At 35.6% G+C, this 21,381-nt stretch overlaps 1 protein-coding gene across 1 annotated transcript; it reads right to left on the bottom strand.

Annotated features, from left to right (window-relative positions):
- Positions 1-3,594: 3,594 nt before the first annotated feature.
- LOC110801434 (MADS-box transcription factor 23-like) lies at positions 3,595-10,332 on the bottom strand. The gene is made up of 9 exons (XM_056843092.1): positions 10,176-10,332; positions 9,901-10,090; positions 8,015-8,093; positions 6,036-6,097; positions 5,830-5,929; positions 5,674-5,715; positions 5,493-5,576; positions 4,515-4,678; positions 3,595-4,410 (listed from the first exon to the last, which is right to left on the bottom strand). The coding sequence occupies exons 2-9, from the start codon at positions 10,080-10,082 to the stop codon at positions 4,395-4,397; spliced, it is 729 nt and encodes a 242-aa protein (XP_056699070.1). The 5' UTR covers positions 10,083-10,090; positions 10,176-10,332; the 3' UTR covers positions 3,595-4,394.
- Positions 10,333-21,381: the final 11,049 nt, after the last annotated feature.

The raw sequence follows: 21,381 nt of genomic DNA, 5'->3' as shown, positions 1-21,381 counted from the left end.
TTCTTCCTGACTGGAGTTAGACGGAGGTTCTTGGCTCAAGTTCCAGAATTAGGTTTAAGGTTTGTTGATTGCGTGCCTTCTGATGTGCATCCGGGCCGTATATATAGGAATATAGGATAGAAACCCTAATCTGGTTCCTTGGTCAAGACGAACTCTTTGCCTAGTCGACTTCTGTTAGGTTTGGGAGCACATCCATTCGGCGAGTATACTTGGACGATCTTAATAACTACAGGCCGGCCAGCCCTTGTGGGCCGTCTCCCGTGGGTCATCCCTAATATTTGTATTTTACCCATGTTAATGTTCGTCAAGGCCTATTGCGTATGGCCCGTGTGTCGACGTGTCGTGAGCCGTTTGTATTCCCAAACACTTTCTTTCAAATGGTAAATATTTTCCGCAATTAAAAGACTTATTGAAAATTAATTTTAGCCGCTTACCGAAACAAACAATGGAAAATAATTATAAAGAGAAAAAATTGTTTTCCAAAAATAAATTTTACATCAAACCAGACAGTCAGACACTACCTAAAACACCAACATACACTATAAATTTATGCATGAATCAGAGATGGATTTTGAGACGGATACAATAAACATCTGAAACTTGAGATGGATTACTAAAATTCCGTCTCTAAATCCAATTTGAGACGGAATTGTGTATGTCTCAAATTTTTTGACACGCCTTCTATAGAGAAGCCCTATTTCTATCTCAAATCCGTCTCTAAGCATCATTTTGAGACGGATTTTGACTATTTAGAGAGAAATACTCCGAGAGGAATCATTTGGCTATTTGAGGGGTTGTTCGGTACTATTTCAGTTTCCTCCGTTTCCGTTTTTTTGAAAAAAAAAACAAAACAAACTTGTTCGGTAAAATCAATTATTAAAACCAATTCTGGGATTTTTTAACAAAACAAAAACGATAAACACCAAACTACTTTTAGTCGTTTCGGAAGATGAGTTTTGTTTCCTGTCACTCAGGTTTTCTCTCTCCTCAATCCTTCTTTGCTTTTCTGCGGTTTTCAGGTTTTACTCTTCCTTTCTCTTTCCTCCATAGGCCATAGCTCACTTTCTCTCTCCTCCTCAACCCTCTGCCTGACTGTCTCACTTTCTCTATACTTCATAACTCACTTGCTCTCCCTTCCTTCCCGCCTCACTTTATCTCTCCTCCTCAATTCATATTTTGCTTCTCACTTTGTCACTCCTCCAAAACTCAAGAATTTGGAATCTCCTCTGTCGCATGGTATCTACGAGGAACTTCATCGACTTGGTTCCTTCGACTCTTTGTTGACCCCATCAATTGATTTACGGTATTTATTTGGGAAGAAGAGGAATTGAATAAATACAACTGCTAAAATGATTACCAACACCAAAATAGCTGGGTATATTAGCTGTATTACCTATAGTTTTAATGGCGAGGAAAAAATCATCAATCATAAAAAAATATAATTTTGGGGCTACAGTGGGTCATGGAGATGGAGTTACAGAGAACTTGAGTATTTGACTGGAGAACATAAACTAAATTGAAAAAAGGGGAAAGGAATAAGGTGTGTTTAATTTTGGTTTTGAAAATAAAGAAAATCAAACCTAAAACCAGTTTTCAGTTTTTTTAAAACCTAAAACTCAAAATTAAAAGTAGTGCCGGACAAGGCCTGGGTTTGTGGTTTCCTGTTTTATAACTAAAGTGCTCGTATTTTTAATTCGTTTTATACACGCAAGGTCCCTTAGCCTATACAGTATATTCATATGAAGATTCATGTGAATTTGTTAATTTGTACGTACGTTATCCCATTTAAACATCTTTCCTTGTCAATTATAGGGTGATGATAAAAGTCGCAAGTTGTGACAACATTTAGTTGTCGTAATATTACGTGTCGGAGTTTAATTGGTATATATAGGCGCCACGTAGGATATTAGTCATCATAATATTTTTACTATCAATGCAACAATTTTACAATGAAAATATGTAAATAAGGTAATCGATATAAAGAAAGAAACAAATTAGCTAGAATATTAAGATTTTCCCACCATTATTTTAAACATGTATAATAGGATATATATAAGTTAAATATTTTAGATTCCAATTTTAATCATGACACATAAGTCTGGCATGTAATCATTGTGACACGACTTAAAAGCCGCATGTTGCGACCTTTATCATTTTCGATGTTTATAAGGACTTAGCTTTATGCCGTATGTAAAAAAAAACTGCTCTTATGAACGTTTTGTTACTCGTTAATTTTGTTTAGTTGTTTTTTCCGGTCTTAAACTCTCAATTGCAGCAAAAGAAACAGTAACACGTACTATGTACTTGCTATAAAACTCCTACACTTGGGCCATTTGGTACCCAGTAATAAATGTTAAAATGAGAATAAATATACTCCTCCCACATTTTAAAAAGATACTCCCTCTTTATTTAAGAGATACACTTGGTCGGACACGGGTATTAAGAAAAAGAATTGAATGAAATAAAGAAATAAAACAAGTGGAGTTGAATAGATATTTTAATAAGTAAAACAAGTGGAGACCATGTCATTTTAGGGGGTAGGGGGTGGGAGTGGGGTGTAGATAGATTATTTAATTAGATGGTGGGATTGATAAGTTACTAAAAATGGCAAGTGTATCTCTTAAATAAATACTGCCGGAAAAAGCAAGTGTATCCCTTAAATAAATACAGAGGGAGTATACATTTGACTGGCACATAGTTTTAAGAGAGTGTGTTGAATTTATTAAAATAAGATGAAAGTAGAGCTAAAAGCCGCCCTATATTACTCAAAACCGTCCCACTATTTTCCCTGTTTTCCATTAGTACCCTTACTTAATCTTACTTTCCAATTCTCTCCCACCACCTCTGGCCACCACCATCACGTCGTCGGCGACAAAATGGCCGAGTCTTCAAAGGAGTTCTTTTTTTTTTGTCCGAATTTTTTTTTAGAAACTTATGCATTTTTAGCTTGTACCATGGTACATGCTTATGAATTTTAAGCTTGTACCATGGTACAGACTTATGAGTTTTTAGCTTCGAACATGTTATTGGCTTATGGAATTTAAGTTTGTACAATGGAAGGATCTTAAAATTCATAAGCATGTGCCATTGAAGGAACTAAAAATTCATAAATCTCTGGATAATGTAATGCTTGAAAAGAATTTTAGGCAGTTCGTTAATTATAAATTGATACTCCTATATCTCTAACATCCACAATTGATAAACTGACAGACTTACAAAATAGGTTACGATACACTTGGTCGGACACGTGTGTTAAGAAAAAGAATTGAATGAAATAAAATAATAAAGTAAGTGGGGTTGGATAAATATTTTAATAAGTAAACAAGTGGGGTCCATATTATTTTGGGGGTGGAAGGTGGAGTGGGTTTATGAAATTATTTGTTTATTAGGATGGTGGATCATAGAATAAATTAGATGTACTCCCTCCGTCCCAAAAAGTAATGTGATAGGAGTTAGTATAGTATTTTTTAATTGAATGACGGAGGGTGTTGGGACAAAAAAAAATTAGTGGGAAGAGAGAGACAATATAATAATTGTGGGGTCATTCCTAATTTAAAAGTGTAACAACTAATCTGAGACGGACGAAAAATGAAAGTGTAACAACTAATGTGAGACGGATTGAATATTATTTAATTAGATGATATGGTTGGTAAGTTACTAAAAATGGCAAGTGTATCTTTCAAATAAATACAGCCGGAAAAGACAAGTGTATCCCTTAAATAAATACGGAGGGAGTACATTTTTTTTTTAGTGTTAGCACTCGGTTCACCCTTAGGGCTAATCTGGATTCAGGGCGAGTTCTGGGTGGATAGGTTTCAGTCCCCTCCTAATTGTTGTTGCGGTGGATCGAACACGAGTTCTCCCTACCTAGTTCAGCCTCAATCACCACTGAACCAACAACCAATTGGTTACGGAGGGAGTACATTGATATGCTACCACACAATGCCTTTTGCAACTAATTGTCTGTTGCTTTAGTGGTGATTGGGGCTGAACTTGGTAGGGAGAATCCGTGTTCGATCCCCCGTAACAATAACTGTGAGGGGACTGAAACGTATCCACCCAAAACTCGCTCCGAATCCGAATTAACCCTAAGAATGAATCGGGTACTAACACCAAAAAAAACAATGTCTTTCTGAAAGGGATTAGCTTAATTGGTGGCTTCGTACTGGCCTTCCTGCTAAATGGAATTAATACAAACCAGCACACATAATTTTTTGGATGCGAATTACCCACAAAATTACTAACTTGGGAGGGGAGATTTGTATCTACAACCGAACGGCGAATGTACACAAAACCGACCCTCGGTTTTAGCCACTAGGTCAATACCTTAATGGTAACGACTAACGAGCGATCTCGAGTATAGAATTGATGGATGGTTAATCTCTTTTAATTTGCTAATGCAGTATTAACCTGCAGATAGATCATATATTGATGAAATTAACAATAGTAAAAATGATGATGTCTTGGAACATTGAAAACGCGCTAGCTAGGATTACATGCAGTCGAAAAATTACCCTAGATTCATAGTTGTAGTTGTTGGTGATGCATCAATGTTGAGTGGTTGTGGTTGTGTTTGGCTTAACTGAAGATGAATCGGTGTTATATAATGCTCGCTTTGGACCCTGATTGATGTTTGTGGTTGCTGATATACTTGATGCACCTTGTAACCGCCTTTCAACTGCATGAGACAATAATAAAAAAATCAATTTACCTTCAATATATATACTTCGTATATAAATGAGATGACTGAGGGTACGTGGAGTAATAAAAAGGTACTTCCTCCGTCCCAAAATTATACTCCTGTTTTTTAAATCGGGCGTCTCAAAATTATACTCCCTCCGTCCCGGAATACTTGACTTATTTTCCTTATCGGGTCGTTCCTTAATATTTGACCTGTTTCTAAAAATGGAAATATTCTAACAATATTATATTATTTCTCACTCCACCCCTATTAACCCACCTACCCCCTACTCCATACAAAAAATAATTAAAAATTCTCACTCCACCCCTATTAACCCACCTACCCCTACTCCATACAAAAAATAATTAAAAATTCAACCCCTACTCTCCCCCAACCCCACCCTTTACAAATTTCCCACTAACTACATTAAAATAATACCCCACTATCAACTACTACCTATTAAATTAAATAAGTCAATTCAAGTCCCTTAAACTCTGTGCCGGTCAAACCGGGTCGAGTATTCCGGGACGGAGGGAGTAGTCATATTTCTAATTTTGACTACTAAGGTCCTCACTTTCTCATGTACTATATTAATTAAAAATGTATTGAAAACCTCACCCATGTACTATATTCCACTTTCCTATGTACTATATTGTCTTTCACATGTACTTTATTCCACTTTTTCAAACAATCCAATCATCATTTGTACTTTATTCCACTTTTTCATGTACTATATTCCATTTTTTCTTAAAATCCGTGTTTTTTATTGAACGGGACTATAATTATGGGACGGAGGGAGTAGTTAGGTTACCTTGAATATAAGATCTGAATTTTCTTGTTTTACAAGGTCGAGCTTGTGATGTGAATCGAGATTTTGTTGACGAATGAGGCTTCCCTGCAAACAACAATATAATTAATTAGGAGACTTATAGGTAGCTCAGAATACAACGATATCGATCTATAACAGGTAGGATTTATATCAGATGACTCACCTTTCGTTTCAGATTTTTTATCTCATCACCCAGAACAAGATCCTGCCAATTAACAGTACCAACTTAGCTTGTCAGTAATTAAGTCATGAATTCATTATTAATTAATAATATTATTCCCAAGGACAAATTAAGAATTGAAGTTACTCGATCGATCACCTTGTGCATTCGAACACCCTTTAAACTTGCTTCCAACTGGTTTTCTAAACTCTGTAGGTCTCTTATGCTCAAATCTGTCAGCTCTTCACCCATGACTTTTCTGTAATCAAAGCGCCAATCTTAGCTAGCCTTTTATAATCATCTTTCTTAGCTTGCAAAACAGACAAATTAAGGGCTTAAAACTTAAAAGAATGATAATTTGTAACCTGTGCCTCTCTTCTAAAACCTCTAGTTGCTGCCTAAGTTTTGTTGCCTCCCTTTGCCAAAACTGGAGACCAAGTAAACAAAAATGAATCCAATCTATATGTATAATAAATATATCTAAGGCCTTTGATAGGGCTTACAATTCATCGAAATAAAGGTAGAATCTAACAACTTTTTAGAATTGAACTAGCATTTTCACCCGTGCAATGCAAGGGAGCATTATATATATAAAGTGTGAAAACTTTTATCCCTCAACATACAATTTTTAGGTGTCATAAAATCTAACTTTTTTATGGTAAATTCACAAATATTTGGTTAGTGTAACATATAAATAATGATAAACACTTTATGTTTATTACACTTTTTCTACTTTAATGTTATTATAAAGGCAGCCTAAACAAAATATCAACTGCTGTGATATCGTGATATACAATATAATTTCTTCTAACATGGCAAAGAAAGATGGTCATTAATTAAAATAATAAAAATTAAGGAAAAAATTAAGACATAGTCATTGAAAAAGGTACTACAAAAAAATAGTCATCGAAAAGGTAGAAAATATATGAGATAAAGGCATATTACCTCTGAAAATGTATGTTGATCAATTGAATGTGCGAAATATAACCAAAAATGTTTGGTAGTCCCTTTAAAGGGTTCCCTCAAAAAAAAAAAAATGTTTGGTAGTCAAATTTATTTATAGGGGGCATAGGAGATGAGAGATTTATGCGACTCTTATTATTTTTCGAAGTTAAGAATTTAAAAAGATTATGGAGTATTAAGTTATAGGTACTAATGTTATTGATTTGTGGTTATTTATTTCTATGTTTTTATTATGGGTGACTTTTGAGTTGTTTATTATTTTTATATTCAAAGTTGTCTTTTGAGTTGCCACAATTTTAATACAAGTACTAATATTGAATATTAACATTATAATGAGTCAATTAAAAAAAGATAAATAATGAGAAAAAGATGGAGATGATGAGGAAGTGGACACATGTCACACATATCATTATGGTTTGAGTTTTTAAATACTAAGTAAAGTCGTATAGATGTCATACTATACATCATTAATTACATCGTGATCAATACCTACAACACTCATATTGTCATATACTCTCTCCGTCCCTTAATACTCGCACCGCTTTCCTTTTCGGGTCGTCCCTTAATACTTGCACCGTTTCTATAAATGAAAATCTTTACCAATATTATATTATTTCTCTCACTTACCTACTACCCCACCTACACCCCTACTCCCTAGCAGCAAAAAATCATTTAAAAATCCACATCCCTCACTCACCACTCCCCACCCTTTACACATTTCCCACTAACTATATTAAAAAAATACCCCACTATCAACAAACACCCATTAAATTAATAAGTCAATTCATATGTCTTAAACTCCACACCGATCAAACCGATACGAGTATTAAGGGACGGAAGGAGTATACTACTACCAGCATCTATAAAATGACTTAAGTAGGTCTTATTCCAAAGCGAGAACGGGACACGTCTAATACATATACTCCGTATATATTATTTTTATACCAAGTACTTCGTATACTCCGTATTATATATTGTGTACCTTTTCTTATTGTGCAGGTTTCACACGTTACAACGTAACGCGCTTTGTCAAAGGAATATGGACAGTCGATCTATGCAATACATATAAATATTATATCTAGCCGCATGATCGAATCAGTTTTACGAAACAAGCAAATAGATTAAGTAACAATGAGGGGAATACTCTTATACATTTAGGACTCTTAAATCTTACGGAGTAATATCTCTTTCATGCTATATAAGCTCCAACTTTAAATAAGAGTCTCTTCCAAAAATTGTGAAAACGCACTAACTTTTAATTAACACTACTTACTCTATAACTCTTATTACCTTAGTTCTTAATTTTTCTCTCTTTCCAATTTTCACTTAAGAGTCCCCACTATTGTTGCTCTAAATTACAAGTATGAACTAAGAAGTGTACCTTAAGATCCTCAGCTGGAGGTGGTGGTTGATTATTGTCACTTGTATTATGATGATATCTCTCTATAACTGATTCCATGCTGGAATTAAAAACATATAAACAAATTGTTATCTTCAATTGAATAAATAATACTAGCTCCTTACTTCATATAATGCTCAAGTACACAATTAAAACTGTACATGTGATACAATCAATTAAAATCATTTGCTGCTGTGAGTGCTGTCTAGATCTTCCGGTACTACCTATATATACGACTTTATCAACTAAATTAGTCGGCATTCATATTCATTATTTAGGGCATGATTGGATTGAGGGTAATGTATTAAAGGGGTAATAAAAGTCAAACTAAGATAATTGAAGGTGATGATGAGGGGATGAAGTGGTGGCAAAGGGAACAAGCTAGTGTTGGCAAGAAGAAAATAAAAAGGAATGGGGAACAAATACCCTCATCATGGGGGGAATAGTTACCCACCATCCCACTAGGGTGATTATTACCCTCATTTTGGGAGTAATTACTTCCCCCCTTCATCCCTTCTCCTCACAACACCACCACTACCACAACTTCTCATCACAATACCACCACATCACCCTCAGCTCCTTATAACCACCTCAATTCACCTTCATTGTCCTTTTATTATGGTGGTTTGACTTTTATTACCCCCATAATTCATTACACCCAATCCAAGCGTGCCCTTAAGATTATCTACACGAGAGTAGAACCTCCACTCCCCAATTTTTAATTTATAGGGCCGTTATGGCTCATACATACCCAAAACAACTTTGGGGAACATATGAAGCGAAGAGATCGGGAGAATTAATTAGGGTTTTGACTAGTGGAAAAAAATGGGAAATTTGAGCTGCAATCCAGAGAACAGAAATTGAAAAGGGGAATTGAGGTAATTTAAAGCAAGCCCTAACTTTTACCCTAGAAATAAACTAAGAAAAACATTAATAAAAACCTAAAGAATACTCCATCCGTATTTATTTAAGGGATATACTTGGCCGAGCACGGGTATTAAGGAGAAGAATTGAATGAAATAAAGTAATAAAGCAAGTGGGGTTGGATAGATATTTTAATAAGTAAACAAGTGAGGACCATGCCATTTTAGGGGATGGGGTGGGGGTGGGATGTAGATAAATTATTTAATTAGATGGTGGAGTTGATAAGTTACTAAAAATGGCAAGTGTATATCTTAAATCAAAAACTTTTTTGTGCCCCCGATCTACGGTATTTTACTGTACATCCAAATATAAAAGTAAATCAGACCAAAGATATTAAGTGACCTTATTCGAAGACTAAAGTTACCTTACTCTAGGATAAATGTGACCCTAACGATTGAAAAATGCAACTCTAACAATAAACAATGAAGTGACCCTAATCAAAAGTGATATGCTTGTTACAAGTTATAACTATGACCAATACAACACCACAAATGAAAATTTATATCAATACACAAATGTAATATAGGTAGTAGGCTATGTGGAGCTTGACCGCACACCATGTACAATATTGTACATTGCTCTACCCTTTGAGCTAATAGTCTTGAAAATAAGGTAACTTATAACTACAATAAAGAAAACTTATAACATCAATAAGGGTAACTAAAAGAACAAAACATGTGCGGATAACCTTTCTCTTTTAGGCCGCCACACAATATATTATCGTAGATCGGCCTTTTTGAAAAGTTTGTGCTCTTAAATAAATACGGTTGGAAAAGGCAAAATATCCCTTAAATAAATAAATATAGAGGAAATATATACATAAAATATCTCAACAAAAATATAATTACTCCCTCCGTTTCTAAAAAGGAGAAAAAAAAGAAGAAAAAAAAGTCAATCAGACACAACATTTAGAGACGGACAGAGTATAAATTATAGTTACGTACTTGGTGGTAGCAAATTCATAGAGCTTTCCAGTGGTTGAAAAGATAATCAGTCCGAGTTGGGCGTCACAAAGGATAGAAAGCTCCCGAGCTTTCTTGAGTAATCCACTCCTCCTTTTGGAGAACGTTACTTGCCTGTTTGTTGTGTTATCAATCCTTTGGATTACCATCTTTCCTCTCCCCATTTTTTCAGCTGAAAGAAAGAAAATAGAGAATCTATCAGAACAAATTCAGATCGAATTTAACTTGATCGATAAGATAAAGGTACGAAAACTTACTTAGGTTGATGATTTGATCAAGAAGATTGCGAGATCAATGAGGCGGGACAGACAGCTTTATTTATTTATTTATTTTTAACTTTGTTTATGTATACACTAGGACCTGGCCTGGCTCTGTTCTATTTCTGCGCATATATATATACTGCTCTTCTTCATTTGGAAAGTCTATTATTCCCTCTGTATTTATTTAAGGGATACACTTGCTTTTTTCGGCAGTATTTATTTAAGAGATACACTTGCCATTTTTAGTAACTTATCAACCCCACCGTCTAATTAAATAATCTATCTACACCCCACTCCCACCCCCTACCCCCTAAAATGACATGGTCCACACTTGTTTTTCTTATTAAAATATCTACTCAACCTCACTTGTTTTATTACTTTATTTCATTCAATTCTTTTTCTTAATACTCGTGTCCGGCCAAGTGTATCTTTTAAATAAATACGGAGGGAGTAACAATTTTCCTTATTTATACTAGTTTTTTTATACATGCGATGCGTGCTCTTAATTTAAAAACGCACACACAATATGTAGTTAATTATTTTTGCTCTTTTTATTCATATATTTTTCAGTTTTAATATTTGTTAATTTTAGTAAATATCTTTTGTAGACTTGTAGCACTACAAGAAATTGTACCATTAACCACGGGAAATTCCGTCGCTAAAAGTCAATAATCGTTGATTAACGGCGGGATTTTCTGTCGCGAACCCGTCATAAAAGGCGGCCGTCATAAATGGGAAATTCCGTCGTTAAAGACCAATAATCGTTGATTAATGGCGGAATTTTCTTTCGTGAACCCGTCATAAAATGGGACCGTCATTAATGGCAAATCCTGTCGCTAAACCGCCGTAAAGGACATTTGCGACGGTTGTTCCCATCTTTGTTTGGTTGTTAGCCCCGTCGCAAAAGTCTTTTACGACGGGATTTTTGACCCGTCGTTATTGAGTTGTCATTAAATATACAAAATATTTGAATATAGGGATTTCATTTCAAATCTTGACATTCAATTTCAAATCACTTGTTTGGGTAAAACAAAAACTCAAATCCATCATTTCAAATTCTTTTTGACCAGCAAGAAATTAAATATTTTCTATGTCAAAAAAAAAAAGAAATTAAATATTTTATTTCACAATTAAATGATTATTTCGCACCTAAAAATATTAAGGTATCACGTACTAATCCCCTTCAGCCCTTCTTCTACTTCAATCTTCCACCATCCCATCTGCAATTTTCATTATCCTTTTAATTTTTAAAGAAAGAGAAAAATGTGGAAATAAGATCTGCAATGGAAGAACACCTGAATAAAATAGAAGAGCCTACAGAGTTTTTAAAAGTTGTGTCGTCAAGCATTGTACTAAATCAAATGGCCGAGTAGACATCGAAGATACGGTTGATCGAGAGCCAAAGAGGAGCTGAAGATGGCAGGTATCGGACTTAGGGGTCTTGGGCAGAGGAAGCAAGAAAGACAATAATGGTTGGTATTTAAATGACATGGCCAACGAATACGAGATTGTGTACGGGTATGCAAATATGCAATTCGCTAAATGCTAACTAATACTCCCTCCGTCCCATAATTATCTTCCTGTTTGACAAAAAACACGGATTTTAAGAAAAGTGGAATATAGTACATAAAAAAGTGGAAAAAAGTACAAATGATGATTGAGTTGTATGGAAAAGGGGAATAAAGTACATGTGAAAGAGAATATAGTACATGAAAAAGTGAAATATAGTACATGGGTGGGGTTTTCAATTCAATTTTAATTAATACTCCTTATTAGCCAAAATTAGAAACAGGAAGATAATTTTGGGACGCTCGTTTAGGAAAGCAGGAAGATAATTTTGGGACGGAGGGAGTATGTAATTAGACCCAAAATGCCCTACTTTCACTTATGAATTCACTATTTTTTAAAAGAATTTGAAATTCTCATTTTAGTTTGTTTTTAACAAGTGTGTAAAATTGGGCTAAATTCAATTCCAAATGCTTTGCATCCCAAACACTGAGTTTGACGCAATTCCATCATTTGAAATGAAATATCTATATCTAAACAAGCGATAATGTTATTTTGTTTAATTTGTTTATTTTTCTAATCTTATTAAAGGATAAAATAGACAATCACTATTTATCACACTTTAGACGTTCTCTTATATAATAGAGATAACTACTCCAAGCTAAGATTGCTCGCAACAATTTAACCGACACATAATATTTATAGCGAGGTAAATTTTAAGCATATTGAGTTTACTTTACATCGACCTTACAAATTTTATCGTATACCAACCTTAAATAAGAATTTGTGTTTTTTGTGTGCTAATGAGAAGCATCCGGTGCATGTGTGGTACTCCAGAGAACGTATCTTTGATAGCATGTGCTTTTTTAATTGAAACATGATATATGCAGTCCCAACTTCCAAGGGTTACATATAAGGAGCTAAATATGAAAATATTAGATTAAATCAAACATATCAATACGTGATTTAATCATTATTTCTAAATTAATTCCAATTTAGGTAATTTATTATATGGGCATATATGATCACTTTTTTTTATTACTTCGTATATTAAATCAAACATATCAATGCGTGATTTAATCATTATTTCTAACTCAATTCCAATTTAGGTATTTTATTATATGGGTGTGTATGATCACTTTTTATCACTCGTATTAAATCAAATATATCAAAGCGTGATTTATTCGTTATGTCCAAATCAATTCCAATTTAGATATTTTATTATGGGCATATATGATCACTTTTTTTTATTACTTCGTATTATACCGTAAAATTATCGAGTACTCTAATAAGTGGCTGTTGATGTAATTAGTAAGTCCAATTATAAATCGAAAGTGTAAAGCCAATAAATATGGTAAAAAAAGGAAGATCCAATTAGAACAAATCACTCCAAATTAGGGCTTTGTAATGGGGAATATGTGACCTAGGACTCCAAAATCTAACTTTTGTCGGGCAGTATGAATATGAAGTTGAACATGAAGATTGACTGCCACGTTTCGAAAATCTATTGGATGAAGATGGTTGTATTTTAAATCCAGGGGATTTAATTAATGAATGAAAGTACGCTTTTCACATGGTAAAGACTTCCACGTTTCGGACTATTAGTGGTATAATTGGCTATCTCTCCGGTCTCTCCCTCCCATGAAACTTCTATTTTTTATTTTAAGGAAACCATGAACCTACTTATATGCGAATTATTTGGTTCTTTTCTTTTTATATACTTTCTCCGTGTTATATTTATAGTCCCGCTTTTTAATTTGGGTGTCTCAAAATTATCATTATGTTGCTATTTTTAATCACTAATTTTCTCATTTTTTCATGTATTATATTAATTAAAAATGCGTTAATTAAAAATCTCTCATGTATTATATTCCATTTTTTCAGATCCGGTCCTGACATTTTGAGGGCTCTAGGAGAAATCAGGGATCAGGGTTCCGAAATGATACGTCTTTAACTGAAATAATATCATAATATCTTTTTATTAAATCCAATATATTGTTGAATTCAAATTATTAAATAATTATTATATATCCTTTGCAGAATCCTATAATTTCAAAATCTTGCTCTAGTCGATCTCTTGAAATATTACAATAAAATAAATACTTCCACCGTCCCAGATTAGTTGTTACACTTACCTTTGCACAAAGTTTTAGGTGATAAGTGGTTGTTTGGTTATCAATTGTTATTTTATTGAAAAAGTAGATGTGATAAGAGTTAGTGGGGTATTTTTTTAATTGAATGAGAGAGGGTGTGGGGACAAAAAAGAATTTAGTGGGAAGAGAGAGACAATATAATAATTGTGGGGTCATTCCTAATTTAGAAGTGTAACATCTAATCTGGGACGGACGAAAAAGGAAAGTGTAACTAATTTGGGACGGAGGGAGTACTTACTTAATTACAAGATAATTAATATGCATAAAGATATATTTTTTTAATAAAGGTTCATTTTGAGCATATAAAAGTATGAGCTAATTTTGTTTTTATTAAAATTTGATATCTATTTTAAAACTTATAGACCCATATTCATCATATAAGCATTTTTTCGCCCACATATAGTTATATCAATTAGTATTGAGTACTAAAAGTCAAATACTATGGGTCCAAGTGTTCAAGTCTTGTACGGATTACAAATCATGTTTCTCGAGTTTTAAATGTACGAAGATAACATGAAATAAATTGAAAATACTTACTCTGTACTCCATCCGTACGTCACTAAAATATTGTTCATAATATTTTTTGGATGTTCTTAATGGTAATTTTTCTCACTTGCTCTCTTTCTGTTCCGGTATTGGAACCAGGTGGTGTGGTCGGGCTTCAAGATCTTGAGTGTGGAGTGAGTTCCAGCAAAGTGAACCCCGAGTCCGGGGGAGGTTCTCAGGATCGTGACCGGCCCCCAACGCCCAACATTAGTATCTAGTATATAATATAGAAAGAGAAAGTAGAGAGTAGAGTGTGAGAGTGGAGAAGTCCTCCTTCTTACCTTGCCATATAATGAGTATTTATAGAGATTGGAGGATTTAGGTCATGGACCATCATTGGGCTTCTGGATTTTGGACCTTGGGTCTTTAGACCTTGGGGCCCTTAATTGGACTCAAGGGAGTATCTCGTACAACTAGCCCCCTCAGAGTAAGTACGACCGTCTAGACTGTTGTGCTTGCTTTAAGAAAGTGAATCATCCCGTACAACTAGCCTCCACAGAGCAATTGCAAGCGTTTAGACTGTTGTGTTTGCTCTGAAAAAGTGAATCACCCCGTACAAATATCCCCTTAATTATCTGCTGAGGTTCGCATAATAGATGGGTGCTTCGATTTTGTATTAGTATTTGACTAGCCCCTTCAGAATCGACGTAGCCTGCTTATGAGGCGAAAATATGCAGATAAAAAACATTATTTAAAATTTCTTTTTCTGGTCGACTGGCCCATTGCCTTTTTTAGGCCGATTAGCCCCTTGTTTTTTTAGGCCGACTAGCCCCCTTGCTTTTTTAGGCTAACTAGCCCCCTTGATTTTTCTGACTACCCCCCTTGATTTTTTAGGCTCACTAGCCCCCTGGCGTTTTTAGGCCGACTAGCTCCCTTACTTTTTTAGGCCGACTAGCCACCTTGATTTTTTAGGCTGACTAGACCCCTTGTTTTTTTTTGGCTGACTAGCCCCCTTGCTTTTTTAGGCTGACTAGCCCCCTGGCTTTTTTAGACCGACTAGCCCCCTTGCTTTTTTAGGCAGATTAGCCCCCTTAATTTTTTAGGCTGACTCTGCCAGACGCACTGATTTTTATGTTGGTTCTTCTCTTCAGGTAATGCAATCTGCGAACGAGCCCGTGGAGTGCTATCAGAGTTATCAATATCGTTTAAAACGTGCACGAGCTAATTTTTTTGAGGGAGAAGATTGTTAAGCGTGGGCTGGATGTGATTGCAGCAGGCAATAAGAAGGTCGAGTTGGGGCTTCTTCCAGCCAAGCTTGAGGAAGAGAAGAAAAAGTCAGCTGAATTACTCGTTTTTATTTTTTAGGCTAACTAGCCCACTTGATTATTTCTTAGGGCGAATGGCTACAAACTTTGACATAAACTGATTTGAAACTAGCTGATTAATTTAACTAGCCCCTCAAAGTGGCTATGATAGTTATATTGTGACCACTTTGATATGTTCTTGCTAAATGCGCTTAACCTCTCGGAGTGGGTATACTACATATATTGTAGCCGCTTAGATATGTACTCGCTAACTTGTAATGGTTGGCTTAATGATTAAAATGGTGTCGAAGTACTTATGCCGTTTAGGATTTTTTGTATAAAACAATATTACTTTCTAACACTGCAAAAAATTGTACCATTAACGACGGGAAATTCCGTCGCTACAGGCCAATAATCTTTGATTAATGACAGGATTTCCTGTCGCGAACCCGTCATAAAAGGGGGTCGTCGTTAATGTAAAATCTCGTCGTTAACCCGTCGTAAAAAGACATTTGCGACAGTTGATCCCGACTTTGTTTGGTTGTTAGCCTAGTCGCAAAAGGCTTTTGCGACGGGATTTTTGACCCGTCGTAATTAGGTTGTCATTAAAGATACAAATTCTTGTATTGTAAGCTTAGTGTTATTGGTGTTTCTGTACGAGAGTTTTGTACTTATGTTGTTTAGGCTATTGTACCGATGTTACTTGTACTTATGCCGCTTAGGCTTATGTAAAAAATTGACTTATTATTTCTTGTACTCATGTCCTTTAGGCTTATGTACAAAATTGATTTTCTTATTGTTTCTTGTACTTGTGCATTTTAGGCTTATGTACTCAACTGAATTTTGTATTGTTGCTCTTGTACCATCACCAGCTGGGCTGATGTACTCAACTTTTTTTTATTATTGGCGTCTCTTGTATCATTACCAACTGGGCTGATGTACTTATCAACATTTGATTTTTGGTGTCTCTTGTATCATCACCGTCTGGGTTGATGTACTCAACTTTTTAATTACTGACGTCTCTTGCATCATCACCGACTGGGCTGATGTACTCAACTTTTTGATTATTGGCGTCTCTTGTATCATCGTCGACTGGACCGATGTACTCAACTTTTTATTATTGTCGTATCTTGTATCACTGCCGATTAGGCTGATGTATGGTAAAAATCTATATATGGGTGCTACTTATTTCCGGCAATCTTGTTGTAGAGAATATTGATAGGCGATTTTCGTGTCTTTATACGAATACCACCTAATCAAACAATATTTATAAGAACACCTAACTGACCAACTATATTGATCATAGTGGCAAGTGTATGGATCGTCCCAAGTGAACGGAGAGATTGAATTTAGCTAAGCGAGCTAGTTTAGGAGCGTGAAGTTTGGAATTGTAACGAATTTATGTAAGGTGGCTACCAAACAATTATTTTTCACACAAAGTACAAGAAGCCTACTACTATTCAAACATTCTTAGAATACAAGTACAACATCAACAAATACAAGAACATTCCAAGTACAAAGATTTATCCTACATGCAATCATAAGGTAATTTCATAAGCAAAAATTGAAATACTTACATGGACAAGTGTAGTAGGAGAGACAAGAGAAATAAAACCAAAGGGAGAGAGAAATCAAACTTTGAGAGAGCAAGAAGAAGCAAATGAATGTTCTCATGCAAAGAACACGACGAGGGGTATTTATACTCAAACCTTGCATTGGGCGCTAGCCTTGCGCCAGGCGTAGCCCCTAATCCATGCGCGGAATCTTGGAGCGGTCATTCCTGCTGATAATACGTACTTTTTTGCTACGATTTTCTACACAGGCATCAAACATCGAATCATGCTACTTTCCGATGAACACGGGTATACACCTGTTCCACCGACATCAACAGATAAATATCTCAAGCATACGAAGTCCGAAAAATATGCGGATTTAAGACCCAAGCTTTGGGAAAGTCAAAGAAATTCAAACCCCAAGAGTCAATAAAAAAACTCTTCTCCCTAGTGGATATATTCCCCAGTGGCTCAAGCTTTAGACGACATTCGAAGCAAGTACAAAACCCAGCGGATTAACTCCGGGTATTCAAATTAAAAATTCAAAATTCAAAAACTTGATAATAAATATTCAAAATTCAAAATTTTCAATGCCAAGATCCAAAGGCAGAAAAGCAATACAAATACAAAGGTCAGAGTCGTCAAGCCGCACGGAGGTAGACTCTATCCTTTTTTTTAACACTTGCCTTGTGCAGGTACCAACGTACAAAGAATGGTCTTGATTGCAGAATATCTTGACCAATCTCCGTCCCTATTCAAAAACTTTGACTTTCTCTTTCCTAACCGAACGCTTAGTCAAAGTGGGGGCTTCTGTAGACACCTAATTCGTGTCTCCCCTAATGGGATGATGACGAAACCATTATCCTTGCTAGGTGGTTGGTACAACTCCGTGCGGAAGTCCCAATTGATAAGATATATTCAAAAATCCAAAATCCAAAGTCCAATTCCCGAACCCGTTCCCATTCCGGAACTCGGTACAAAATTCAATTTTCAAAAATCAAATTCAAAATCCAAACACAATCTCACCTAATGGACCTCTCTATTGGTTTAACAAGGTCGTTTCGAGTCGAAATGCCATTAAGCAATCCATAATCGGGCGTCGACCCATAAAACTGAGCATGTCGGGCCCTGTCCAGTAAAACCGAGTCCAAAATACAAAACCCGAGTACAAAAAAAAGGAGTGTTTTTAGACGCAAAATGCCTTAACCTCAAAGCAAAGATACGTGCCAAAATTCGTACAAGTCGTATAAAGGTACAAAGCTACAAAACAAAGCAAAAGGACGGTGTCATCGTCCTTGCTTGGTGGTACCTGGGACACGTCACATGCGCCAGGCACTAGCCTTGCGCTGGGGGCTGACGTGTCTTGGCGTTTAGCCGCATAATCTCCTATGTAAACCACTCATTTCAGGCAAATCAGGAGGACGAAAAAACAATACAACGTCGTAATTCTGGTATTTTCTCTCAAATTCCAATACAAAATTCAAGCTTCAAACTTTCAATTGTCACTATAATTTTCTAAAATATCAAAGCAATTGGGAGTACAGATTAGAAAAATAACCTAATCCTAAATAGGTAAATCCGAATCCCTAATCAAATTATCATGATATTCTCTACTTTTCTACATTTCTAAATCCAAAATTCAATTCCTATGATGTTTTCATTTAAGTGCACACTCATGATAAACTAGGAAAAGTAATCAAAAGTGCAATCTTTGGGAGGATTTCACTCTTGAAACAATTCCTAAATTATTTTCTAAGCACATTTTCAATATCAATATGAATGATTCAAGCTTTATTTTCGAAAATGATTAGTAAAGTGAGGAACTTTCATACTTGAAAGGTTTCCCTTTTACAACAATCATCATACAATTTTACAAAATACAAATATTTTTAAAGTTCAAGGATGTTTGAAAATTGCAAACCCTTTTTCAAACTAGAACATATGAACATTCAACTTTATATGTTGAAATACAAGTTATACTTTCAATATTCAATGATGTTTAAGTGAGATCAACTTCTCCTTAATATAGAATGAATTTCAAGTTATGGAGCATATTAAAGGTGAAGCATTTTAAGAATGAAAAGGTCTAATATTTAAGAACCAAGCCTCCTAATTTCAATATTCAAGTTCTATATTCAAGTTCTATTTCGAGTTCTATTTCAATAATCAAAATCCATGATGCTTTATGATGAGCAACTCATCTAAAGTTGATATTTTTAGAGAATTGAATCCGTGTCGGACACACTTATTATTAAGTAGTTGTTTAGCGTTCGGATCTCAAGTACAATAATACAATTTCAATATCGTCATTTCAATTTTGCACTTTGAATACCGCAATTTCAGTATCGCACTTTCAATATCGCACTTTCAATACCGCACTTTCAATATCGCAATTTCAATACCGCACTTTCAATATTGCAATTTCAATAACGCACTTTCAATATCGCACATTTATTTCATATGCTGGCTATTTCAATTTCGCACCCTTTACTCACCTTTTTAAGGTGATGTGGTTTCGCACCTAAACGGTGTTGTACGCATTTCAATAATTCCTATTTGTGATGATGCTTTACATGTTTATTCCTTTCATCACCCCCTCATGCTAAATACAACAATGTACAAAAGGTTACATCACGTTTAACAAAGATAAATTTTGGACTAACCGGCCCTAGGTTCCTTTAATTAACTGTAAAGCAAAGTGACCACGTACAAGTAGCAAATACAATGTTCTAAATGCATGATCCAACCAACCTAGTGTCATGATTAGGATTTCACGAAAATGATCTTTGTCTTGTGTTTGAATGCACTTTTAAAGTTTGCCAAAATAAGCGGTTCGTTCCCGTACCCGAATCTCACACATTCGGTTTTAAGATTCAATGCCTTATCCAAAAGAGTCAATTTTGGTCCATCCAAACCGGACCCTTAAAATGTTTGGTGGCGACTCCTTCAAGTTCAAGGTTTTAAAAACCGTAGGGAATCCTATATACAAAAATAACCCCCCCTACAATCTGGCGACTCCGCTGGGGAGTTTCAAACTTCAAATTCGAGTATGCGAGCACCTTACGAGCAACCTGGCACTGTTGAGCTCAAGTGTTGAATGCGAGCAGTAGCGATGGGCGCAACCTCTACGTCTGGCGCTGCTGCTTGCCATCAGCACAATGGCCTCCAGTGGATGATTGCCCATTTCTGCCCAAATATTCGAGTGGGAGTTCGGCTCAAATTTTGAACTTCGGAAGAGCGCTCCCAAACTTCGAGACGAACTCCGAAAGGTAAAATTTTCATGAACAATATTTAAATACAATTTTGATTCTAGGCATCTCATGCATGTTTTCGAAAATACTATTTTGTGTAAAACGAATTTCTACCTTACCTAATATGAATGTGTTCTACATTCGGGCTAGCCCCGGGGGTAACGGAATGGTCATTTTCCATACGGTACGTTCCTGAAAGTGTCTGATTATTCCCGAGCCTACCAAAACTTGACATTTTCTTGACGTTCCTGACGTCAAGCATGGAGGTCGTCTGCCAACAAACACTTCCCCTAGGCGGAGGTGAAAAGATTGTTGCCAGATCCGCCTCTTAGTCAAGGACCCTTTTGACACCCAAGCCGACCTCTTGCATCATACAAAACTTAAACCGACCTTAGGTTGAGAACTTTGCATGTCGCATTCATGTTCATGTTAGTGTGACAACGTGCTATTTGTGCATTGTGTGGGCGTCTTTGCACGCGTGAATAACTAACCTCGAATTCTAGCTTTGCCGAAACCATTATCCTCCAACTAGGAAACCTAACCCCTAGGAGCATCATCCAAACCTCATGCATCTAAAATCGTCGATTTAGGGTCTTCTAGGAGTGTCACTCCATTTAATTCAAAACCCCTAAACACGTCTCACACACAAATGCCAAAATTCAAAATTCAACCCAACGGCGTCAAAATGCCGGATTTTCGAGTCAAAATTCCAAATCCAAGTTCCAAAAACCCAATCCAACGGCGTTATAATGCCGGATTTTCGAGTCAAAGTTTCCAAATCCAAGTTCTATGTACAAAATCCTAATTTCAAATGTTCAATTTTCAAGCCCTTACTCAAAACCTTTCGAAATCAAGTTCCAAATCCGACTTCAAATGACTCAAACCTATGGCGGCATAATGCCGGATTTTTAAGTCCGAAAATTCGAAATTCTTCAAATGCCAAATTCAAA

This window comes from Spinacia oleracea, chromosome 4 (genome assembly GCF_020520425.1).
Source record: "Spinacia oleracea cultivar Varoflay chromosome 4, BTI_SOV_V1, whole genome shotgun sequence".
NCBI lineage: Eukaryota > Viridiplantae > Streptophyta > Magnoliopsida > Caryophyllales > Amaranthaceae > Spinacia > Spinacia oleracea.
This window is presented reverse-complemented; position numbering and strand designations above follow the sequence as displayed.